This window comes from Oncorhynchus kisutch, linkage group LG29, assembly GCF_002021735.2.
Source record: "Oncorhynchus kisutch isolate 150728-3 linkage group LG29, Okis_V2, whole genome shotgun sequence".
NCBI classification, from domain to species: domain Eukaryota; kingdom Metazoa; phylum Chordata; class Actinopteri; order Salmoniformes; family Salmonidae; genus Oncorhynchus; species Oncorhynchus kisutch.
In genome coordinates, this window is record NC_034202.2 from 39,595,449 (window position 1) to 39,621,754 (window position 26,306).

Here is a 26,306-nt window from a genome sequence, read left to right on the forward strand (position 1 = left end):
AGAGAGAGAGAGAGGAGAGAGAGAGAGAGAGAGAGAGAGAGAGAGAGAGAGAGAGAGAGAGAGAAAGGGAGAGAGGGAGAGAGAGAGAGAAAGAGAAGATGAAGGTATGTAGGAGTTGTAGTTGTAGGTGAAAGGGTTTTTCCAAGCTGGTCAACACTATAAAACTCCATAAGGACATGAAGGCTGGTTTAAACCTGCACATGAACACAGTATAGCTGAGGACCACCGTAATGTAACCAGATGGCCCCACTGGTGCTGCCAAGCTGGGACAATGACATATTTTATGGAAGTTGTTAATACTTGAAAGACCAGCATTATGTTGTTATTAACACTTAGTAATGAACTTGGTAATGACTTTCACATTTACACAGTGTGGAACCAATGTATTGTCTCTCTGTCTTTCTACCTCTCTCTCTCTCTCTCTCTCTCTCTCTCTCTCTCTCTCTTTCTCTCTCTCTCTACCTCGCTCTCTCTCTCTCCCTCTCTTTCTCTCTCTTTCTCTCTCTTTCGCTCTTTCTCTCTCTCTCTCTCTCTACCTCTCTCTCTCTCTCTCTACCTCGCTCTCTCTCTCTCCCTCTCTTTCTCTCTCTTTCTCTCTTTCTCTCTCTTTCGCTCTTTCTCTCTCTCTCTACCTCTCTCTCTCTCTCTCTACCTCTCTCTCTCTCTCTACCTCGCTCTCTCTCTCTCCCTCTCTTTCTCTCTCTTTCTCTCTTTCTCTCTCTTTTGCTCTTTCTCTCTCTCTCTACCTCTCTTTCTCTCTCTCTCTACCTCTCTCTCTCTCTCTCTCTCTTTCTCTCTAACTCTCTCTGTTTGAGGACACACACACACACACACACTCACTGTGCGGTAGATGAAGACACGCAATAGCTTTCCGGAGATGGTTTCTAGCAGTTGTCCATTGTAGAGTTCACTCAGCGTATGTTTTAACTTCAGGATGTGGTTCTCTAGGATCACCTTGAGCATACTCTGGTCTATAGACATGACCTCATCTGGAACACAAAGGGGACATACTGTATATACACTTATTGATACTCAATTCAATGTGTTGTTTATTCAAATCTCTCCTCTGCATTATCTTAGGTGACACTGATTAAACCAGATACTAAACTCAGAATTTAAGATTTAAGCCAGGGTTCCTAGTACATTTCCAATGTGTTTCTCTTGACCAAAACAGGGCTTATTCAACAACTCTAAACCTAGTGCTTAAATTACAGGCTGAAATTGCTGGGCGTAGGTTCCTAGGCTTCACCCCCCTCGTCGAATAGGGTCTGTTATGTGCTATGTTAAAGGGGAGGCATTGAGAAAACAGGGTTGAGGGGAGCCAATAGCATGTACTCACCAGAGAATGCAGGATGGGGGTGGCCAATAGCGTGTACTCACCAGAGAAAACAGGGTTGAGGGGAGCCAATAGCGTGTACTCACCAGAGAAAACAGGGTTGAGGGGAGCCAATAGCGTGTACTCACCAGAGAATGCAGGGTTGAGGGGAGCCAATAGCGTGTACTCACCAGAGAAAACAGGTTTGAGGGGAGCCAATAACGTGTACTCACCAGAGAATGCAGGGTTGAGGGGAGCCAATAGCGTGTACTCACCAGAGAATGCAGGGTTGAGGGGAGCCAATAGCGTGTACTCACCAGAGAATGCAGGGTTGAGGAGGGCCAATAGCGTGTACTCACCAGAGAATGCAGGATTGAGGTGAGCCAATAGCGTGTACTCACCGGAGAATGCAGGGTTGAGGGGAGCCAATAGCGTGTACTCACCGGAGAATGCAGGGTTGAGGGGAGCCAATAGCGTGTACTCTGTCTCTGGCTTCATGGCAGCTGATAGGCCGAGCTCTGACACCATGTCACTGAAGGTGCTCTGGGATTCACCAACCAGCTCCATCACCTCCTTGGCTTGAAGTGGAACACATAAACATAAACATCAGGTACAACATCAACAACAATAACCCACACACACTTGCACATAAACAACAACATCAACAACAACACACACTTACACCTAAAGAGCAACCAGCTGCAGCATTTCCTTGGCTTGCTAATAAAACACTACCACAAGCCTACAGGTTTCCATTTTAGCCCCTAAACCCTTACCCAGGTCTCTCTAGAATGAACCCTAAACCCTTATCCTGGACTCTCCAGAATGAACCCTAAACCCTTATCCAGGACTCTCTAGAATGAACCCTAAACCCTTATCCAGGTCTCTGGAACGAACCCTAAACCCTTATAAAGAGACTAACATAGTTAAATAAAGGTTAATTTATCTCAATTAGACTAACACAGTTAAATACTGTACAAAAAATATATAAATTGCAACATTCAACAATTTCAACGATTTTACTGAGTTACAGTTCATGTAAGGAAATCAGTCAATTGAAATGGATGTATTAGACCCTAATCTATGGATTTCACATGACTGGGCGCAGCCATGGAGGGCCTGGGATGTCATAGGTCCACCCACTAGGGTGCCAGGCCCAGCCAATCAGAATGAGTTTTTCCCCACAAAGGTCTTTATTACAGACAGAAAAACTCCTCAGTTTCATCAGCTGTCCGGGTGGCTGGTTTCAGACGATTCTCTGGCAACAGCTCCGGAGGACATTCCTAAAGTCAGCATGTCAATTGCACGCCCCCTCAAAACTCTGTGGCATTGCGTTGTGTGACAAAACTGCACATTTTAGAGTGGCCTTTTATAGTCCCCAGCACAAGGTGCACCTGTGTAAGGATCAAGCTGTTGAATCATCTTCTTGATATCCCACACCTGTCAGGTGGATAGATTATCTTGCCAAAGGAAAAATGCTCACTAACAGGGATGTAGACACATTCATTCATATCCAAGAGAAATGACTTCTGCTACAGACAGAAGAGGGACTAGCCACTCCTCAGAGTCTGGTTCCTCTCTAGGTTTCTTCCTAGGTTCCAGCCTCCTAGGGACTTTTTTCCTAGCCACTGTAACTCTGCATCATTGGTTTGCTTTGCTTGCTCTTTGGGGCTTTAGGCTGAGTATCTGTAAAGCAGTTTGTGACAGAGAACTACTGATGTAAAAAGGCCTTTATTAAATACATTTGATTGATTGATTAATTGAGTTAAGGGGTTGGCTTTTAAATTAGGCAACGTTTGTGGAATCTCTTTCAGTGTCTCACCATGAAGTCCTACTACATGGGTTTAAAGGTTATCATCATGGGAATAAGATCTTACCTGAGTCAGGTATGAGGACCTTGTCGATGAGGTGGATGACTCCGTTGGAGGTGACAATGTCTTTTTTCAGGACCATCTTGATCCCGTTGACCGTCAGGCTGTCTCCGTCACAGCCGATCTCAATGGTGCTGCCCTCCACTGTCTCGTACACAGACCCAGCCATGATGGCCTCAGAGCACTGCACACTGTTTAACAGGTGGTAGTTCACCAGGGCTATGGGAGAGAAAGGGAGTAGGAGAGGAGAGGAGAGGAGAGGAGAGGAGAGGAGAGGAGAGGAGAGGAGAGGAGAGGAGAGGAGAGGAGAGGAGAGGAGAGGAGAGGAGAGGAGAGGAGAGGAGAGGAGAGGAGAGGAGAGGAGAGGAGAGGAGAGGAGAGGAGAGGAGAGGAGAGGAGGCAGAACAGTGTTATAACTTTTTGAGGTCAAGGACACTCTGTGATATTACATATAGCAGGGACTACCTCATAATCAGAACACAAGTGAGATAAAAATAAATAGCATACAAGGAGTTTTAATATGACTTTGGCGCCGGACAAACCAAGTCTCGGACTTTGGGAAGGAATATTTTAAAAGCCCTCTTCTTGGCATCAGAGAGAAAATGTTGAAGTTTTCAAGCTAATATCCTGCAATTCTACACATTTTGTCATGTGAGAAATTGGTGTTGTTGTTGCAGCTTTAAAGCTCATGTGTGACCAGGAAACAGGAAACTACGTGTATGTTGCAATTCACGACTTCACAGGAGAGTCGCTAGAACGTAAAAACTTTTTCTGGGGATCAAAATGTGAACTTTCGTGTGCTTTAATAACACACTTCTATTGTTGTTGTTGTTTAACTAGCTAAAGTTAGCTGGCTGGCTCGTTAGCTAACGTTACGTAACGTGTGTGATCTTAAATGTTGTTTACCTAGCTAGGTACATTGTTTACCTAGCTAGGTACATTGTTTACCTAGCTAGGTTCATTGTTTACCTAGCTAGGTACATTGTTTACCTACCTAGGGTCATTGTTTACCTAGCTAGGTTCATTGTTTACCTAGCTAGGTACATTGTTTACCTACCTAGGGTCATTGTTTACCTAGCTAGGTACATTGTTTACCTAGCTAGGTTCATTGTTTTCATATTATCCAGAGGTAAACAAATCATCGGCCAGAGCATCAAGTGTGCGCTCTGAACGCAAGGAGATGGGTGGGGATAAAAGCTTAAGAGTTGAACGGGTGTAGACGAAGAGAGACCTTCAGTAGATACCAAGACATTCAAGGGCAATTGTCTTAAAAGAGTGTTAACAATTTCATCATCTTTCAAAGCAGAATTACCTCCCCATTGTTCCTCAACTGTAGTGTATGATACACCATTTTGTAGCTCTGAGTCTCTACTTTTATCAAATACAAAACAAAATATTAAAAAAATCACATTTTGCTACATTAGACAGAATCCAGGTGGCTGAGTCACATATCCTGTAATTCTCTTTTTTTACGAGGCAGAAAGAAACTGTTTTAAAGCTTCAATTAGAGTGAAAATAATTTGTGTAGTAATGTGGATAACAATATCCCTGTGAGCCTCCCAGGCCCATGTTGCCCAGGGTGAACAACATACATTGGAGATTAATCATATTTTATTGTAGTGTATTACACACTCTAAACTTATTCCACGGATCCCTTGGGCAAATTTTATGTGTTGTTGTTAGGAATATTCCTTAAAAACTTAAAGTAAATAATTATAATATATGTATATATATATACACACTACCGTTCAAAAGTTTGGGGTCACTTAGAAATGTCCTTGTTTTTGAAAGAAAAGCACATTTTTTGTCCATTATAATAACATCAAATTGATCAGAAATACAGTGTAGACATTGTTAATGTTGTAAATGATTATTGAAGCTGGAAATGGCTGATATTTAATGGAACATCTACATAGGTGTACAGAGACCCATTATCAGAAACCATCACTCCTGTGTTCCAATGGCACATTGTGTTAGCTAATCCAAGTTTATCATTTTAAAAGGATAATTGATCATTAGAAAACCCTTTCACAGTTATTTAAAGTGAATTTGTAGTCCTTATTCAAACCGATAGAGTCACTGGAACACTGTAGGGGGTCATGCTTTGAGTTGTAATAGCTTGAAAATGTTTTTTTTTAAAGATCTGTAGCACAGGACAGGACAGGACAGGACAGGACAGGACAGGACAGGACAGGACAGGACAGGACAGGACACTGTGACTGTGTGAAAATACGGGCCAAGGTCAGACCAGACCAGGACAGTCAGTCTGTTCAGGATGTTCTGTTTGGCCAGTGGTTGGTTGGTTGTTCCACAAGGTGACATCATCATATGCTCTTGTTTCTCTCAGATTTGAACAGCTCTAACAATAAATAGGTGATTGTTTGAGAGAGAGAGAGAGAGAGAGAGAGAGAGAGAGAGAGAGAGAGAGAGAGAGAGAGAGAAAGAGAGAGAGAGAGAAAGAGAGAGAGAAAGAGAGAGAGAGAGAGAGAGAGAAAGAGAGAGAGAGAAATAGAAAGAGATGGAGACAGAAAGAGAGGAAGAGAGAGAGGAGATACAGAGAGAGAAGAGAGAGGAGAGAGAAAGGGTAGAGAGGAGAGAGAAGAGAGAGGAGAGAGGGAAATAGAAAGAGATAGAGAGAGAGCGAGAGACAAAAAAAGAGATGGAGAGAGAGCGAGTGAGAAAGTAAGAGAGAGAGAAATGGTGTTCCAAAAAAGGTCCAGTCGCCAGGACCACAAATGCAAATGAATTACTTAAAAATCATACAATGTGATTTTCTGGATTTTTGTTTTAGATTCCGTCTCTCACAGTTGAAGTGTACCTATGATAAATATTACAGACCTCTACATGCTTTGTAAGTAGGAAAACCTGCAAAATCGGCAGTGTATCAAATACTTGTTCTCCCCACTGTACACACCTCGGCCTAAACATCAGCGCCACAGGTAACTTCCACAATGCTCTGAACGATCTGAGAGACAAGGCAGGAAGGGCCTTTTATGCCATTAAAAGGAATATAACCTTTGACATACCAATTAGGACCTGGCTAAAAATACTTGCCCTTTAAAAACCCATTGCCCTTTATGGTTGTGAGGACTGGGGTCCTATCACCAACCAATAATCCACAAAATGAGACAGAGAGACAGAGAGAGAGAGAGAGAGAGAGAGAGAGAGAGAGAGAGAGACAGAGACAGAGAGAGAGACACAGAGAGAGAGAGAGACAGAAATAGAGAAATAGAATGGCAGTGTGGCCAGCCTGGATCTTGTTCTTCCTATGGAGCTGATTCCATTCCAATCCTGAAAACCAGTAACTTCCCCACTTCCCTTCCCTCTGATACTCAGATTGGAATGGGGCCGTCGCCTGATGGCTTACGACCTGTAGGTCCTGGCGACCCTATTATTGTCTGGGAGCTGTGATCTCTGCTGCTGATCAGATCTCAAAGGAACAGCCTGTCTGAGTTCACTAGGAGACTCGTGGTGTTTTGTTAGTTGGATGGAGCTGACAGCAATGAAATGGCAGTGAAAAAAATTTGCTAAATTAGCAGGTTCTTTTTCAACTATGCTACACCTCATGATCTGCACACACACACACACGCACGCACGCAAGCACACACACACACACACACACACACACACACACACACACACACACACACACACACACACACACACACACACCAAAGCGTCAGCGAGTCAGCCTCTCACATCACAGTGCGAGTGAATGTGACAAGCTGAAATATGTCCATGATCTAAGAGTCCTCTCTTCTGTCTTCCAGGACATATTTAGACAGTCCTGTCAACGTTTATATATGGGATTCCAGACCAAACACTACTTTAGACCAGGGCCCTATGGCACCCTATTCCCTATATAGTGCACTACTTTAGACCAGAGCCCTATGGCAACCTATTCCTTATATATAGTGCACTACTTTAGACCAAAGCCTGATGGGCTCTACTGTATATAGGGGATAGGATACCAATTGGGATGCAACCCATCTGTCTGGGGAGAGCTGGCACTGAGACTAGCAGAACCAGTCTCTATTACAGGCCTAACAATCCTGATAAACCCACAGACCTCACAGAGCAATGAGGACATTATGGCTGTTACCCAACACATAGTCAGAGAGAGAGAGAGAGATACACTTCATGGGACACCCCGTTTTCGTAGTCAGAGAGAGAGAGAGAGATACACTCCCCAATGACACCCTGTTTTCTACATAGTGCACTTCGTTTGACCTGAGCCCTATGATTTATGGTCATAAGTAGTACACTATATAGGTAATAAGGGGTCCATTTGGGATGCGGACAGAGAAAGACAGACTCCAGCCCTTCTTGACTTTGGACAGCTTGCCCACCCGTCTGTGGTTAGCATCATTGTTTGTGAAACTGTCTAAGAATCTAAGGCTGATGTGGTAAGTTTGTGTGCGTGCGTGTGTGTGTGTGTGTGTGTGTGTGTGTGTGTGTGTGTGTGTGTGTGTGTGTGTGTGTGTGTGTGTGTGTGTGTGCGTGTGTGTGTGTGTGCGTGTGTGTGTATATGTGCGTGTTTGCACAGTGATCTGGCAATCTGTATAGGGACACCACAAAGGCACTACATGCTAACAGTTAGCGCTGGCTAACCAGTGACTGAGCAACCAGCACAGACGTATGAGTGTGCGCTCCTATGTGTGCTCCTGTGAGGGCTCCTGTCTGTGTGCTCCTGTCTGTGTGTGCTCCTGTGTGTGCTCCTGTGAGGGCTCCTGTCTGTGTGTGCTCCTGTCTGTGTGTGCTCCTGTGTGCGCTCCTATGTGTGCTCCTGTAGGGCTCCTGTCTCTGTGTGCTCCTGTGTGTGCTCCTGTGTGTGCTCCTGTCTGTGTGTGCTCCTGTGAGGGCTCCTGTGTGTGCTCCTTTGTGTGCTCCTGTGTGTGCTCCTATGTGTGCTCCTGTGAGGGCTCCTGTCTGTGTATGCTCCTGTGTGTGCTCCTGTGTGTGCTCCTGTGTGTGCTCCTATGTGTGCTCCTGTGTGTGCTCCTGTCTGTGTATGCTCCTGTGTGTGCTCCTGTGTGTGCTCCTGTGTGTGCTCCTGTGTGTGTGTCTCTGGGGATCTTGTGTGTGCTCCTGTGTGTGCTCCTGTGTGTGCTCCTGTGTGTGTGTCTCTGGGGATCTTGTGTGTGCTCCTGTGTGTGCTCCTGTGTGTGCTCCTGTGTGTGTGTCTCTGGGGATCTTGTGTGTGCTCCTTTGTGTGCTCCTGTGTGTGCTCCTGTGTGTGTGTCTCTGGGGATCTTGTGTGTGCTCCTGTGTGTTCTCCTCCTAACCCTAGCGGTCACTGTGAATGCAGGTTTTAGGGTGATTAAACTGTTGGAAGGCCTAACTCTAGCAGTCACTGTGAATGCAGGTTTTAGGGTGATTAAACTGTTGGAAGGCCTAACTCTAGCAGTCACTGTGAATGCAGGTTTTAGGGTGATTAAACTGTTGGAAGGCCTAACTCTAGCAGTCACTGTGAATGCAGGTTTTAGGGTGATTAAACTGTTGGAAGGCCTAACTCTAGTTGGATTCCAATAGGAATCACTAATACATTTGCAAGCCAGCATAATGTAACTTGCAGGTAGGGTGTCAAGGTGTTCAGTACATTTCCCAGGTTTTCTATAAATCTTTTTTGGGGAAAATCCCCCAACCAGGATTGTTATTTTTTTTTATCTGGGAATTTGGGGAAAGTTATCAGAATTTTTCAACTTTACTTGCAGACCAGATGAGGCCTGTAAACCATGACTTTCAGGCCACTGAGTTATAGGGTAAAGCTTATGGCATATGTTGCCATAAAGAGTTTAATTATGACGACAACATTCACATTGTCAAGCCTTGGTCATTGTGTTTTGTGTTTTCGTTATATATTTGGTCAGGCCAGGGTGTGACAGGGGTTTATGTTATTGTATTTCGTATTGGGGTTTGTAGTATTTGGGATCGCGGCTGATTAGGGGTGTTGTATAGGCTTGGCTGCCTGAGGCGGTTCTCAATCAGCAGTCAGGTGATTCTCGTTGCCTCGTATTGGGAACCGTATTTAGGTAGCCTGAGTTTCGCTTTGTCTTTCGTGGGTGATTGTTCCTGTCTCTGTGTAGTGTTCACCAGATAGGCTGTATTAGGTTTCACGTTCCGTTTGTTGTTTTTGTATTTATTAGTTATTTCATGTATCGTCACTTTTTCTTCATTAAAGACATGAGTAACCACCACGCTGCATTTCGGTCCGACTCTCTTTCAACAAACGAAGAATCACCCACCACACACGGACCGAGCGGCGTGGTTACAGGCAGCGACCGCAGGAAAAGCGAAAGGAGGAATGGACATGGGAAGACGTGTTGGATGGCAAAGGTTGTTACACTTGGGAGGAGATACTGGCTGGAAGAGATCGCCTCCCATGGGAACAGGTGGAGGCACTTAGGAGAGCAGAGGCAGCCGGAGATAAGAGCCGAAGATACGAGGGAACACGGTTGGCAAGGAAACCCGAAAAGCAGCCCCAAAAATGTATTGGGGGGGGGGCTCAGAGGGAGAGTGGCTGAGTCGGGTGTCAGACCTGAGCCAACTCTCCCTGCTAATCGTGAAGAGCAGTTGCAGTGGGAGAGGCTGCATCACTTGGAGAATTGGACATGGGAGGAGGAACTGGACGGAAAAGGACCCTGGGCTCAGCCTGGAGAATATCGCCGTCCCAAGGAAGAACTAGAGGCGGCTAAAGCAGAGAGGCGCTGGTATGAGGAGGCAGCACGGCGACGCGGATGGAAGCCTGAGAGTCGGCCCCAAAAATGTATTGGGGGGGGGGCTTACAGGGAGTATGGCTATGCCAGGTAGGAGACCTGCGCAAACTCCCTGTGCTTACCGAGGGGCTAAAGAGACCGGGCAGGCACCGTGTTATGCTAGTGAGCGCACAGTCTCTCCAGTGCGGGTGCATAGCCCGGTACGGTTCATACCAGCCCTTCGTATTTGCCGGGCTAGAGTGGGCATCGAGCCAGGTAAGCTTGGGCAGGCTCGGTGCTCAAGAGCTCCAGTACGCCTGCACGGTCCGGTCTATCCAGAGCCACCTCCACACACCAGTCCTCCGGTAGCAGCTCCCCGCACCAGGCTTCCTGTGCGTGTCCTCGCTCCAGTATCACCAGTGCCCGCACCACGCATCAGGCCTACAGTGCGCCTCGCCTCTCCTGCTCTGTCGGAGTCTCCCGCCTGTTCAGCACAGCCAGAGCCTTCCTTCCCTCCTGCGCTGTCGGAGTCTCCCGCCTGTTCAGCGCAGCCAGCGTTTTCCTCCTCTCCTGCGCTGTCGGAGTCTCCTGTCTGTTCAGCGCAGCCAGCGTTTTCCTCCTCTCCTGCGCTGTCGGAGTCTCCCGCCTGTTCAGCGCTATCAGAGCCTTTCTTCTCTACAGCGCTGCCGGAGCCTCCTGCCTGTTTGAAGCAGCCTGAGCTGCCAGTCTGCAGGGTGCTGTCAGCCTGCATGGAGCAGTCAGAGCTGTCAGTCTGCAAGGAGCTGCCAGTCTGCAAGGAGCTGCCAGTCTGCAAGGAGCTGCCAGTCTGCAAGGAGCTGTCAGCCTGCATGGAGCAGTCAGAGCTGTCAGTCTGCAAGGAGCTGCCAGTCTGCAGGGAGCTGTCAGTCTGCAAGGAGCTGCCAGTCTGCAAGGAGCTGCCAGTCTGCAAGGAGCTGCCAGTCTGCAAGGAGCTGCCAGTCTGCAGGGTGCTGACAGCCTGCATGGAGCAGTCAGAGCTGTCAGTCTGCAAGGAGCTGCCAGTCTGCAAGGAGCTGCCAGTCTGCAAGGAGCTGCCAGTCTGCAAGGAGCTGTCAGCCTGCATGGAGCAGTCAGAGCTGTCAGTCTGCAAGGAGCTGCCAGTCTGCAGGGAGCTGTCAGTCTGCAAGGAGCTGCCAGTCTGCAAGGAGCTGCCAGTCTGTAAGGAGCTGCCAGTCTGCAAGGAGCTGTCAGCCTGCATGGAGCAGACAGAGCTGTCAGTCTGCAAGGAGCTGTCAGTCTGCAAGGAGCTGTCAGTCTGCAAGGAGCTGCCAGTCTGCAAGGAGCTGTCAGTCTGCAAGGAGCTGTCAGCCTGCATGGAGCAGTCAGAGCTGTCAGTCTGCAAGGAGCTGCCAGTCTGCAGGGAGCTGTCAGTCTGCAAGGAGCTGCCAGTCTGCAAGGAGCTGCCAGTCTGCAAGGAGCTGCCTGTCTGCAAGGAGCTGTCAGTCTGCAAGGAGCTGTCAGCCTGCATGGAGCAGTCAGAGCTGTCAGTCTGCAGGGAGCTGTCAGTCTGCAAGGAGCTGTCAGTCTGCAAGGAGCTGCCAGAGCTGCCAGTCTGCAAGGAGCTGTCAGCCTGCATGGAGCAGTCAGAGCTGTCAGTCTGCAAGGAGCTGCCAGTCTGCAGGGTGCTGTCAGCCTGCATGGAGCAGTCAGAGCTGTCAGTCTGCAAGGAGCTGCCAGTCTGCAAGGAGCTGCCAGTCTGCAAGGAGCTGCCAGTCTGCAAGGAGCTGTCAGCCTGCATGGAGCAGTCAGAGCTGTCAGTCTGCAAGGAGCTGCCAGTCTGCAGGGAGCTGTCAGTCTGCAAGGAGCTGCCAGTCTGCAAGGAGCTGTCAGCCTGCATGGAGCAGTCAGAGCTGTCAGTCTGCAAGGAGCTGTCAGTCTGCAATGAGCTGTCAGTCTGCAAGGAGCTGCCAGTCTGCAAGGAGCTGTCAGTCTGCAAGGAGCTGTCAGCCTGCATGGAGCAGTCAGAGCTGTCAGTCTGCAAGGAGCTGCCAGTCTGAAGGGAGCTGTCAGTCTGCAAGGAGCTGCCAGTCTGCAAGGAGCTGTCAGTCTGCAAGGAGCTGTCAGCCTGCATGGAGCAGTCAGAGCTGTCAGTCTGCAGGGAGCTGTCAGTCTGCAAGGAGCTGTCAGTCTGCAAGGAGCTGCCAGAGCTGCCAGTCTGCAAGGAGCTGTCAGCCTGCATGGAGCAGTCAGAGCTGTCAGTCTGCAAGGAGCTGCCAGTCTGCAGGGTGCTGTCAGCCTGCATGGAGCAGTCAGAGCTGTCAGTCTGCATGAAGCAGCCAGAGCTGCCAGTCTGCAAGGAGCTTTCAGCCTGCATGGAGCAGTCAGAGCTGTCAGTCTGCATAGAGCAGCTAGATCAGCCTGTCAACCAGAATCTTCCAGATCTGCTAGTCAACCAGAATCTTCCAGATCTGCTAGTCAACCTGAATCTTCCAGATCCGCCAGCCAGCCAGGATCTACCGGAGCCTACTACCTACCTGAGCTTCATCTCAGTACTGGGCTTCCTCTCAGTACTGGGCTTCCCCTCTGTTCCGGGCTGCCCCTCAGTTCCGGGCTGCCTCTCAGTTCCGGGCTGCCCCTCAGTCCCGAGCTGCCCCTCAGTCCCGAGCTGCCTCAGTCCCGAGCTGCCCCTCAGTCCCGAGCTGCCCCTCAGTCCCGAGCTGCCCCTCAGTCCCGAGCTGCCCCTCAGTCCCGAGCTGTCCCTCAGTCCCGAGATGCCCCTCAGTCACGAGCTGCTCCTCAGTTCTGTGGGGTTCTGGGTGAGGACTATTAGGCCATGGTCGGCGGCGAGGGTGGATTATCCCGGGACGCAAAGGGGAGGAACTAGGACATTAATGAAGTGGGGTCCACGTCACGAGCCGGAGCCGCCACCAAGGACAGACGCCCACCGGGACCCTCCCTATGGTTTTGAGGTGCGTCCGGGAGTCCGCACCTTGGGGGGGGGGGGGGGGGTTCTGTCACGCCTTGGTCATTGTGTTTTAGGTTTTCGTTATATATTTGGTCAGGCCAGGGTGTGACAGGGGTTTATGTTATTGTATTTCGTATTGGGGTTTGTAGCATTTGGGATCGCGGCTGATTAGGGGTGTTGTATAGGCTTGGCTGCCTGAGGCGGTTCTCAATCAGCTGTCAGGTGATTCTCGTTGCCTCTGATTGGGAACCGTATTTAGGTAGCCTGAGTTTCGCTTTGTATTTCGTGGGTGATTGTTCCTGTCTCTGTGTAGTGTTCACCAGATAGGCTGTAATAGGTTGGTGGGTGATTGTTCCTGTCTGTGTAGTGTTCACCAGATAGGCTGTATTAGGTTGGTGGGTGATTGTTCCTGTCTCTGTGTAGTGTTCACCAGATAGGCTGTATTAGGTTTCACGTTCCGTTTGTTGTTTTTGTATTTATTAGTTATTTCATGTATCGTCACTTTTCTTCATTAAAGACATGAGTAACCACCACGCTGCATTTCGGTCCGACTCTCTTTCAACAAACGAAGAACGCCGTTACACACATAGAAACTCACTTCCATATGACTGAAAAAAATTATAATAACTCAATAACAATGTCTTTGTCACGAACAACTACAGGCATGGGTGAAATCTCTACAACTCACTCAAAAAGGCAAGGCACACTGGGAAATTATATCGGATGCATTACTCAACATTTTCATGCTATTACACAGCTCAAATCATGACCCCCGTACAGAGTCCCAGTGCAAGCCTTTCTATCCATTTGTCATTATGGGGTATTGTGTGTAGATTGCTGATGATTTGTAAATGTTTTTTTCCATTTTAGAATAAGGCTGTAACGTAACAAAATATGGAAAACTGAATGGGTTTTGAATACTTTCCGAAGGCACTGTAGGTGAGTGGTTATTGGTATTTTTATTGGCTACCTCCGATGACTTCCTTGTCTCCCATGATGCGTTCCAGGAAGCTGGCCCCGAGGTTCTCCATGGCCTCGTTGGTGGGAGCAAACAGGGTGAAGTGACCTGGCTGGCCCATTTTATCCATCACACCTGAGGCCGAGGCTACAGCCTAAAGGGAGAGGACAAAATCAAATCAAATCACATTTTATTTGTCACATACACATGGTTAGCAGATGTTAATGCGAGTGTAGCGAAATGCTTGTGCTTCTAGTTCCGACAATGCAGTAATAACCAACGAGTAATCTAGCTAACAATTCCAAAACTACTACCTTATACACACAAGTGTAAGGGGATAAAGAATATGTACATAAAGATATTTGAATGAGTAATGGTACAGAGCGGCATAGGCAAGATACAGTAGATGGTATCGAGTACAGTATATACATATGAGATGTGTATGTAAACAAAGTGGCATAGTTTAAAGTGGCTAGTGATGCATGTATTACATAAAGATGCAGTAGATGATATAGAGTACAGTATATACGTACACATATGAGATGAATAATGTAGGGACAGGAGACTTAGTACTGTACTCCGTCTAATACTATCACCACTTCTAATGCTACAACAGGTTCCCCATCCCATCTCAGACATTCCAGCTGCGTTTTCACAGCAATCCCAATTCTAATCTTTTCGTGAAGTGTTAGTGAAGGTAGAAAACCTCTCTGGTCAGATTGATACTAGCCACTGTCATATTGTGGTCACGTTACAGTAAGAGATTACAGTCAGGTATGCATGCTGAAGGAGGGGAGACAGATTACAGTCAGGTATGCATGCTGAAGGAGGGGAGGTCAGATTACAGTCAGGTATGCATGCTGAAGGAGGGGAGGTCAGATTACAGTCAGGTATGCATGCTGAGGGAGGAGAGGTCCGATTACAGTCAGGTATGCATGCTGAAGGAGGGGAGACAGATTACAGTCAGGTATGCATGCTGAAATAGGAGAGGTCAGATTACAGTCAGGTATGCATGCTGAAGGAGGGGAGACAGATTACAGTCAGGTATGCATGCTGAAGGAGGGGAGACAGATTACAGTCAGGTATGCACGCTGAAGGAGGGGAGTCAGATTACAGTCAGGTATGCATGCTGAAGGAGGGGAGGTCAGATTACAGTCAGGTGTGCATGCTGAAATAGGAGAGGTCAGATTACAGTCAGGTGTGCATGCTGAAATAGGAGAGGTCAGATTATAGTCAGGTATGCATGCTGAAAGAGGGGAGACAGATTACAGTCAGGTATGCATGCTGAAGAAGGGGAGGTCAGATTACAGTCAGGTATGCATGCTGAAGGAGGAGAGGTCAGATTACAGTCAGGTACGTACGCTGAAGGAGGAGAGGTCTTCGTTGACTTCCAGGATATCCTTGATAGTGTTGCCCACGGCGGTGATGACACGGTCGATGACATGGACCACCCCATTGGTCGCCACCTGGTTACCATGGATAATCCTGGCACAGTTCACTGTGACGATCTGCAGAGGAAAAGATGTGATTGGTTAATTGGCATGATTCATTGAATCATTCATCCTCTGAAAATAACAATGATATAAAGTGATTGATGTGAGATAAAATTAACATGCCTGTGATTTAGAGCTAGGTAGGGGTTGACAGAATAAATACAACTAGGCCAACAGTCTAGCGATAAGAGCTAGCTAGGCGTTAACTACATACAGAGGTGTCTTGCACATAGGGAATTTTCCCCCTCAGATTTGTCCTGTTAAAACAAAAAAATCTGATTTTAAATGAATTACTAAACTTCGTTTTTAAGCTCATGTTTTATCGTAATTATTTATGAAGAAGATCTGCCAGCTGTATTTTGCAGAGGGGACACACTGACTGAACCAGTCAATAAGTACTGAATAAGACTCACATTCCTTTCAATCTTTTACCTGGATTTTAGCAGAGATGCAGAGAAGAAAATGTTGTTTCTCAAAAAAACCAAAACAATAACCACGCATAAAAATATTTAATTATGATGCCATGATACTGTATGTGCCTGTATTGATGATGTGTGTTATGATCCCATGTATAATGTGTTGTAATTTTGATCTAATATCCGAGGCATGTTAGTGCAGTATATTGAGATGTGTAATTTACAACAGTCAGAATGACACCCTTGTTAAAATTACAATTTTACAGGTAGACCGTATTTTCACGCCAACCAGTAGCCTGTAGTGTACCGTAATATTACAGGACATTTTTAGCTGTTCAGGTACCGGTAAATTGCTGTAAAACAACGGTACCAAAAAGGTAAGTACAAGTATTTTTTTACCGTAAATTACTTTACAGTAAAGTTCTGCATCTTTTTTTAATTATACCTTTTTTTTATACAGGTGACTGGCTACCAATATATTATATTAAACTGACATATTTTATGGGGATTTTTGTATTATGCTAATTCGATTTCATCGACCTTAGGGGGGTTAAAAACAATATATATATATATATTTTTTACAGAGTACATATCTACCTCAACTACCTCGTTCCCCTGCACATTGACTCAGTACTGGTACCCCGTGTATCAGTGTTAAACTTTTCTATTATTTCTCTATTTTCTTTCTCTCTGCATTGTTGGAAAAGGGCCCGTCAGTAAGTATTCCACTCTTAGTCTACACCTGTAGTTTATGAAGCATGTGACAAATTACATTTGATTTGACTTGATTTTGAATTCATTTGAGTTAGAGGTTTACTACGTACCCCATTGGAGTAGTGATTGATGTAGAGTCCCATGTTGTTGTACATGGAGGTGATATACTTGTCGTTCTTCAGATCTTTCGTTAGCATGCGCCGGTTGACCATGTGGTAGTGCAGGGCGTTGTACAGCTCGACGTTCACATTGCTCACCAAGGCACTACGCACCTCCTGGTGATAGGAGGAACAGGAGAGAGTTAGCGTGAGAGAGAGAGAGAGCAGAGTTATAACTGTCTAAACAGCTTAATCTGAAACATACGAATTAACCAACAAATTAACAAACAAACTAACAAAAAAATATATATAGCAAATTACAAACTACTGACTGAATGTTTGAGCGACTGACTTCAGTTACTTCGACTTACAGGTTCCAGCAGATCCCAGGCTTCGTTGCTAGGGGTGAACATGGTGAATGATCCCTTCCCTTCGATCTCCTCCCTCAGCTTAGAAAGGTCAGAATACTCCTGTGTGGTACTAGCCTTCACCAGGCCCAATGTGCCATACACATGGTCTATAGGAGCCACTGTAGGGGAGAGAGGGGAGACAGAAGATAATGCTTAGGCGACTATGTTTTTGAAGTCCTGGGACATCCTCACCTTCACCAGGTCCAAGGTGCCATAGGTTTATGAGCCACTGTGGATGGCAGTCACAGTCAACAATATTGTCTACCAATCTTTTGATTTAGTTGTTAAATGGGAAAGCAGAGGGAGGATAATATTTCAATGTTTCTAGGTAAGAATTACTTATTGTATTTGTATTTATTATGGATCCCCATTAGCTGTTGCTTTCTGGGGTCCAGCAAAATTAAGGGAGTTTTTATACAATTTATTTTAAAAAATACAATACATTAATAGATTTCACAACACACTGTGTGCCCTCAGGCCAATACTCCACCACTACCACATATCTACAACACACTGTGTGCCCTCAGGCCAATACTATTATAGTTGCTATAGAGTTATTATAGTTACTGTTGAGTTACTATAGAGTTGTAGAGTTATTATAGAGTTGTAGAGTTATTATAGAGTTAGATTCATGATAGTCGATATAGAGTGATCATAGAGTTCTAGAGTTATTATAGAGTTCTAGAGTCATTATAGAGTTATAGAGTTATTATAGAGTTCTAGAGTTCTAGAGTTATCATAGAGCTATAGAGTTATTATAGAGTTATAGAGTTATTATAGAGTTATAGAGTTATTATAGAGTTATAGAGTTATTATAGAGTTATAGAGTTATTATAGAGTTATAGAGTTATTATAGAGTTCTAGAGTTATTTTAGGGTTATAGAGTTATGATAGAGTTATAGAGTTATTATAGAGTTATATAGTTATTATAGAGTTATAGAGTTACTATAGAGTTATAGAGTTACTATAGAGTTATAGAGTTACTATAGAGTTGTAGAGTTATTATAGAGTTAGATTCATGATAGTTGCTATAGAGTGAGCATAGAGTTCTAGAGTTATTTTAGGGTTATAGAGTTATAGAGTTACTATAGAGTTATAGAGTTATTATCGAGTTCTAGAGTTATTTTAGGGTTATAGAGTTATAGAGTTACTATAGAGTTATAGAGTTATTATAGAGTTATAGAGTTATTATAGAGTTATATAGTTATTATCGAGTTATTATCAAGTTATTATAGAGTTATTATCGAGTTATAGAGCTATTATAGAGGTAGAGTTATTATAGAGTTATAGAGTTATTATAGAGGTATATAGTTATTATCGAGTTATTATCGAGTTATTATCAAGTTATTATCGAGTTATAGAGCTATTATAGAGGTAGAGTTATTATAGAGTTATTATAGAGTTATAGTGGTATTATAGAGTTATAGAGGTATTATAGAGTTATAGAGTTATTATAGAGTTATAGAGTTATTATAGAGTTCTAGAGTTATCATAGAGTTATAGAGTTATTATAGAGTTCTAGAGTTATTATAGAGTTCTAGAGTTATTATAGAGTTCTAGAGTTATTATAGAGTTCTAGAGTTATTTTAGGGTTATAGAGTTATGATAGAGTTATAGAGTTATTATAGAGTTATATAGTTATTATGGAGTTATAGAGTTATCATAGAGTTATAGCCTTATTATAGAGTTAGAGTTATAATAGGCACTATAGCGTTATTATAGAGTTAGAATTAGTATAGAGTTATAGAGTTATAGAGTTAATATAGTGGCTATATAGTTTTTATAGTGGCTATAGGGATTTATAGTTATATAGTTATTATAGCAGCTATAGAGTTTTTAATAGAGCTATATAGTTATTATAGTTGCTATAGAGGTATTATAGTTATAGAGTTATTATGGTCATGATAAAGTTGTAGTAGTTGCTGTATAGTTATTATAGTCGCTGTAGAGCTACTATAGCTTTATAGAGGTAGGATGCATGATAGGGTGAAAGAGGTGGGACGTTGGAGTGTGTTGGGGATGAGGGTGACAGATGGAGGTAGGAAGTGGGAGTGTGTTGGGGATGAGGGTGAAAGAGGTGGGACGTTGGAGTGTGTTGGGGATGAAGGTGACAGATGGAGGTGGGAAGTGGGAGTGTGTTGGGGATGAGGGTGACAGATGGAGGTAGGAAGTGGGAGTGTGTTGGGGATGAGGGTGACAGATGGAGGTGGGAAGTGGGAGTGTGTTGGGGATGAGGGTGACAGATGGAGGTACGAAGTGGGAGTGTGTTGGGGATGAGGGTGACAGATGGAGGTGGGACGTTGAAGTGTGTTGGGGATGAGGGTGACAGATGGAGGTGGGAAGTGGGAGTGTGTTGGGGATGAGGGTGACAGATGGAGGTAGGAAGTGGGAGTGTGTTGGGGATGAGGGTGACAGATGGAGGTGGGACGTTGGAGTGTGTTGGGGATGAGGGTGACAGATGGAGGTGGGACGTTGGAGTGTGTTGGGGATGAGGGTGACAGATGGAGGTGGGAAGTGGGAGTGTGTTGGGGATGAGGGTGACAGATGGAGGTGGGAAGTGGGAGTGTGTTGGGGATGAGGGTGACAGATGGAGGTGGGAAGTGGGAGTGTGTTGGGGATGAGGGTGACAGATGGAGGTAGGAAGTGGGAGTGTGTTGGGGATGAGGGTGACAGATGGAGGTGGGACGTTGGAGTGTGTTGGGGATGAGGGTGACAGATGGAGGTGGGAAGTGGGAGTGTGTTGGGGATGAGGGTGACAGATGGAGGTAGGAAGTGGGAGTGTGTTGGGGATGAGGGTGACAGATGGAGGTGGGACGTTGGAGTGTGTTGGGGATGAGGGTGACAGATGGAGGTGGGACGTTGGAGTGTGTTGGGGATGAGGGTGACAGATGGAGGTGGGAAGTGGGAGTGTGTTGGGGATGAGGGTGACAGATGGAGGTGGGAAGTGGGAGTGTGTTGGGGATGAGGGTGAAAGAGGTGGGACGTTGGAGTGTGTTGGGGATGAGGGTGACAGATGGAGGTGGGAAGTGGGAGTGTGTTGGGGATGAGGGTGACAGATGGAGGTGGGAAGTGGGATTGTGTTGGGGATGAGGGTGACAGATGGAGGTGGGACGTTGAAGTGTGTTGGGGATGAGGGTGACAGATGGAGGTGGGAAGTGGGAGTGTGTTGGGGAAGAGGGTGACAGATGGAGGTAGGAAGTGGGAGTGTGTTGGGGATGAGGGTGACAGATGGAGGTGGGACGTTGGAGTGTGTTGGGGATGAGGGTGACAGATGGAGGTGGGACGTTGGAGTGTGTTGGGGATGAGGGTGACAGATGGAGGTGGGAAGTGGGAGTGTGTTGGGGATGAGGGTGACAGATGGAGGTGGGAAGTGGGAGTGTGTTGGGGATGAGGGTGACAGATGGAGGTGGGAAGTGGGAGTGTGTTGGGGATGAGGGTGACAGATGGAGGTAGGAAGTGGGAGTGTGTTGGGGATGAGGGTGACAGATGGAGGTGGGACGTTGGAGTGTGTTGGGGATGAGGGTGACAGATGGAGGTGGGAAGTGGGAGTGTGTTGGGGATGAGGGTGACAGATGGAGGTAGGAAGTGGGAGTGTGTTGGGGATGAGGGTGACAGATGGAGGTGGGACGTTGGAGTGTGTTGGGGATGAGGGTGACAGATGGAGGTGGGACGTTGGAGTGTGTTGGGGATGAGGGTGACAGATGGAGGTGGGAAGTGGGAGTGTGTTGGGGATGAGGGTGACAGATGGAGGTGGGAAGTGGGAGTGTGTTGGGGATGAGGGTGACAGATGGAGGTAGGAAGTGGGAGTGTGTTGGGGATGAGGGTGACAGATGGAGGTGGGACGTTGGAGTGTGTTGGGGATGAGGGTGACAGATGGAGGTGGGAAGTGGGAGTGTGTTGGGGATGAGGGTGACAGATGGAGGTGGGAAGTGGGAGTGTGTTGGGGATGAGGGTGACAGATGGAGGTGGGAAGTGGGAGTGTGTTGGGGATGAGGGTGACAGATGGAGGTGGGACGTTGGAGTGTGTTGGGGATGAGGGTGACAGATGGAGGTGGGACGTTGGAGTGTGTTGGGGATGAGGGTGACAGATAGAGGTAGGAAGTGGGAGTGTGTTGGGGATGAGGGTGACAGATAGAGGTAGGAAGTGGGAGTGTGTTGGGGATGAGGGTGACAGATAGAGGTGGGAAGTGGGAGTGTGAGGATAACATTTAGGAGCTAGGATTAAAGTCCATGAGAGTACACACCAGGGGCGAACTGGGACCAGAAATCGGCTCAGGCATTTCTGACAAACCAGACAATTTTTTCCCACACGTTTTCCCACACTAGCCTGATAATGATCATGTTGCGCAAGAAACTCAAGACAGGCCCACTAGACAAAAGAATGGACCAGCCCATCTGGCATTCGCCCGAAATTCCAGGTGGCCAGTCCGTCCCTGGTAGACACTTACCTGCAGGGCATCCTTTCATGCCTTCCAGCTTCATGTAGCCAGGACAACACTCATACAGAACCACCCTGGAGAAAAGACAGGACAGAAATGAGCTACATGATAAGATAACAGAGAGAAGTGGTCCGTATGTAAGTTAGGCCTAGTCATTACACTGGCCAAATCAAAACAACATGGTAAAGAGTTTGGAAGCAGAAAAAGAGGAAGAAGACATCAAACAACACCATTACAAGCACTATGGCATCAGCCTCAGAAATAGAAAAGTAGAACACACTATAATTATTAAAGACAACATTGGCGGACAACACAAAGTGAAACAACCAATAACTCCTCAATTTAAGCTGAATTGGAGCTGAATGGGCTTTGGAGCGAAGTATGTCACCCATCTTGTATGAATTATGGGACTTATTGCACAAACCAGGACACTATTGATGTATAAGAGAAGATAATTCTTCTTCTAAATGGGATATTTTCCCATGGACAAATGAGCTAACAATTATGATCTGGGAAGTGTATCATCTCTCCAGGGATCTGGTTCATGGTCTTTGTTTGTCCTTGTCCAATCATAAACAAGTGTTCAACAATGCTGTGGTATAAAGAGATAATAAGATCAGTATTGGAAACTGTATCGGATTGATTTCCAAACTATGACTACGGAGCTTGAACAGATGATGGACCAATAAATATTATAGTTCAATGCATGAAAGTAACTTTGTCAGAACGGATAAACTCGAGTGATTGCCAATTGTGGTTAGAAATATTATTTGCCTCATTTATGTTGCTGACTCCTAAAATTGCCTCCCATGGATTGGCAGGTTTTCACACTCTGTCAGTGTGTGTGTGTGTGTGTGTGTGTGTGTGTGTGTGTGTGTGTGTGTGTGTGTGTGTGTGTGTGTGTGTGTGTGTGTGTGTGTGTGTGTGTGTGTTTGTGTGTATGATCACAGCCAATTGCCCCGTTTATCCCAAAACATTAGTCAGCCTCTTACAGAGTGCCTTACATCACACACACACACACACACACACACACACACACACACACACACACACACACACACACACACACACACACACACACACACACACACACACACACACACACACACACACACACACACACACAATACATGACAAAAAGTATGTGGACACCTGATTAATAACAGAACACTGTAGAACACCAGAACATCTGATTAATAACAGAACACTGTAGAACACCAGAACATCTGATTAATAACAGAACACTGTAGAACACCAGATCATCTGATTGATAACAGAACACTGTAGAACACCAGAACATCTGATTAATAACAGAACACTGTAGAACACCAGAACATCTGATTAATAACAGAACACTGTAGAACACCAGAACATCTGATTAATAACAGAACACTGTAGAACACCAGAACATCTGATTGATAACAGAACACTGTAGAACACCAGGTCATCTGATTAATAGCAGAACAGTGTAGAACATCAGATCCGAAACATCTGATTAATAGCAGAACAGTGTAGAACACCAGATCTGAAACATCTAGTCCTGTGCCCATGCCAGATTAGTTACAGTTCATTGTTAAACAAGTATCAGTCACCTCAATCCACGGCCATACTCTTACTCTTCCTTCCTCTTGTTTCAACTACCCAGAGTCTGCTGTCTATAACAAACAAATCTCCTTGGAACTCTCTCCTTGCAGTAGCTGATTTGATTGGCTCACTGGTTTAGAAAACAGAACCATTTGGCCCTCTGCATAATAATAATACACATATTGTCAATAATTGTAACGGCGTTCGTCTGTTGAAGGAGAGTCGGACCGAAATGCAGCGTGGTGGTTACTCATGTTCTTTAATGAAGAATAGCGATACATGAAATGTCTATATAAACAAAAACAACAAACGGAACGCGAAAACCTATTACTAAGACCAAGGCGTGACAATAATATTGATAAATCACTGAAATACCAGTATGATTTTTTACAAATGTAACCTTAGACAGGTCATTGACCTGTATTACTAACGTATGGCTGAAACCCCCTCTAGGGTGTTAGTAACCCACTGTCTACGTATGGCTGAAACCCCCTCTAGGGTGTTAATACCCACTGTCTACATATGGCTGAAACCCCCTCTAGGGTGTTAATAACCCACTGTCTACATATGGCTGAAACCCCCTCTAGGGTGTTAATAACCCACTGTCTACGTATGGCTGAAACCCCCTCTAGGGTGTTAATAACCCACTGTATACGTATGGCTGAAACCCCCTCTAGGGTGTCAGTAACCCACTGTCTACGTATGGCTGAAACCCCCACTAGGGTGTTTATAACTCACTGTCTACATATGGCTGAAACCCCCCTCTAGGGTGTCAGTAACCCACTGTCTACGTATGGCTGAAACCCCCTCTAGGGTGTTTATAACTCACTGTCTACGTATGGCTGAAACCCCCTCTAGGGTGTTTATAACCCACTGTCTACATATGGCTGAAACCCCCTCTAGGGTGTCAGTAACCCACTGTCTACATATGGCTGAAACCCCCTCTAGGGTGTTAATAACCCACTGTCTACATATGGCTTAAACCCCCTCTAGGGTGTCAGTAACCCACTGTCTACATATGGCTGAAACCCCCTCTAGGGTGTTAATAACCCACTGTCTACATATGGCTGAAACCCCCTCTAGGGTGTTTATAACCCTCTCGCTACATATGGCTGAAACCCCCTCTAGGGTGTTAATAACCCACTGTCTACATATGGCTGAAACCCCCTCTAGGGTGTTAGTAACCCACTGTCTACGTATGGCTGAAACCCCCTCTAGGGTGTTAATAACCCACTGTCTACATATGGCTGAAACCCCCTCTAGGGTGTTAATAACCCACTGTCTACATATGGCTGAAACCCCCTCTAGGGTGTTAATAACCCACTGTCTACGTATGGCTGAAACCCCCCTCTAGGGTGTTAATAACCCACTGTATACGTATGGCTGAAACCCCCTCTAGGGTGTCAGTAACCCACTGTCTACGTATGGCTGAAACCCCCACTAGGGTGTTTATAACTCACTGTCTACATATGGCTGAAACCCCTCTAGGGTGTCAGTAACCCACTGTCTACGTATGGCTGAAACCCCCTCTAGGGTGTTTATAACTCACTGTCTACGTATGGCTGAAACCCCCTCTAGGGTGTTTATAACCCACTGTCTACATATGGCTGAAACCCCCTCTAGGGTGTCAGTAACCCACTGTCTACATATGGCTGAAACCCCCTCTAGGGTGTTAATAACCCACTGTCTACATATGGCTGAAACCCCCTCTAGGGTGTTTATAACCCTCTCGCTACATATGGCTGAAACCCCCTCTAGGGTGTTAATAACCCACTGTCTACATATGGCTGAAACCCCCTCTAGGGTGTTAATAACCCACTGTCTACATATGGCTGAAACCCCCTCTAGGGTGTTTATAACCCTCTCGCTACATATGGCTGAAACCCCTCTAGGGTGTTTATAACTCACTGTCTACGTCTGTAATAAACTCTCAATGAATCTCTTTGGTTCTATAATTGTTACCAGATGAACCCTGCTAGCTGTGTGGTGTGGTGTGGTGGTGTGTGTGTGTGTGTGTGTGTGTGTGTGTGTGTGTGTGTGTGTGTGGTGTGTGCATGCGCGCGCGTGTGTGTGTGTGACCCTGCTAGGTAGGTCAACTAAGGAAATGAAGGCATTAAGCTCTCCACTTAGAGCAACTCAACAATGAATAGAGACTTCACTATCATTACAGACTAACAAGGGCAGTCTGTGACCGATGAATGAAGAATAGCTAACAAGGACAAGGTGTTATATAACTACTGGATATAAAATAGGTATCCAAAGAAGAAGAGAATGTACGCTTTGTATAATCAGGTTGCTGTACTGAAGAAACAAATAAATTAATTTGTTTCGCTCTGTAATCTAGCTAAATGAAATAAAATGACACTGTCAGGTAATAGATGTCAGGTAATAGATGTCAGGTAATATATGTCAGGTAATAGATGTCAGGTAATATATGTCAGTAACAGATGTCAGGTAATAGATGTCAGGTAATAGATGTCAGGTATTAGATGTCAGGTAACAGATGTCAGGTAATAGATGTCAGGTAATAGATGTCAGGTAATAGATGTCAGGTAATAGATGTCAGGTAATAGATGTCAGGTAATAGATGTCAGGTAATAGATGTCAGGTAACAGATGTCAGGTAATAGATGTCAGTAATAGATGTCAGGTAACAGATGTCAGGTAACAGATGTCAGGTAATAGATGTCAGGTAATAGATGTCAGGTATTAGATGTCAGGTAATAGATGTCAGGTAACAGATGTCAGGTAACAGATGTCAGGTAATAGATGTCAGGTAACAGATGTCAGGTAACAGATGTCAGGTAACAGATGTCAGGTATAGATGTCAGGTAACAGATGTCAGGTAATAGATGTCAGGTAATAGATGTCAGGTAATAGATGTCAGGTAATAGATGTCAGGTATTGTCGGTAATAGATGTCAGGTAATAGATGTCAGGTAATAGATGTCAGGTAATGTCAGGTAACAGATGTCAGGTAATAGATGTCAGGTAATAGATGTCAGGTAATGTCAGGTAATAGATGTCAGGTAATAGATGTCAGGTATTAGATGTCAGGTAACAGATGTCAGGTAATAGATGTCAGGTAATAGATGCTGATTAGGGACTAATTTGTTTTGTAACTGACTAGTATTGAACCCTTGCTCAGTGAGTACCGCTTCCCGCCTGATCTGTTGCAAAAATACTTTACCGTTTAGTCTAGGAAGCAAACGGAACCAAACGGAACCAAACGGAACCAAACGGAACCAAACAAGGAGGGACCCCACCTGAATGCAGTACAATAGAAAATACTCTATTTTTTATTCTTTTTATCCAAAAAGTTTTCCCCGCTGGCGTAACGTTTTGCAACAAATGAAACGTTTTACAATGGA

General features: G+C 45.6%; 1 protein-coding gene across 6 annotated transcripts in view; it reads right to left on the minus strand.

Moving 5' to 3' along the window:
• postna (periostin, osteoblast specific factor a) overlaps positions 1 to 26,306 on the minus strand; it is a 78,366-nt gene that overhangs the window by 39,518 nt on the left and 12,542 nt on the right. For all 6 annotated transcript variants that reach the window (XM_031808725.1, XM_031808724.1, XM_031808723.1 and 3 more), the window contains exons 3-10: positions 21,363 to 21,427; positions 16,876 to 17,033; positions 16,517 to 16,681; positions 15,145 to 15,291; positions 13,796 to 13,937; positions 3,193 to 3,405; positions 1,759 to 1,893; positions 841 to 989 (exon numbers count right to left, since the gene is read on the minus strand). In XM_031808725.1, the coding sequence (XP_031664585.1) occupies positions 841 to 989; positions 1,759 to 1,893; positions 3,193 to 3,405; positions 13,796 to 13,937; positions 15,145 to 15,291; positions 16,517 to 16,681; positions 16,876 to 17,033; positions 21,363 to 21,427 (1,174 nt within the window). The remainder of the gene's footprint in view (positions 1 to 840; positions 990 to 1,758; positions 1,894 to 3,192; positions 3,406 to 13,795; positions 13,938 to 15,144; positions 15,292 to 16,516; positions 16,682 to 16,875; positions 17,034 to 21,362; positions 21,428 to 26,306) is intronic.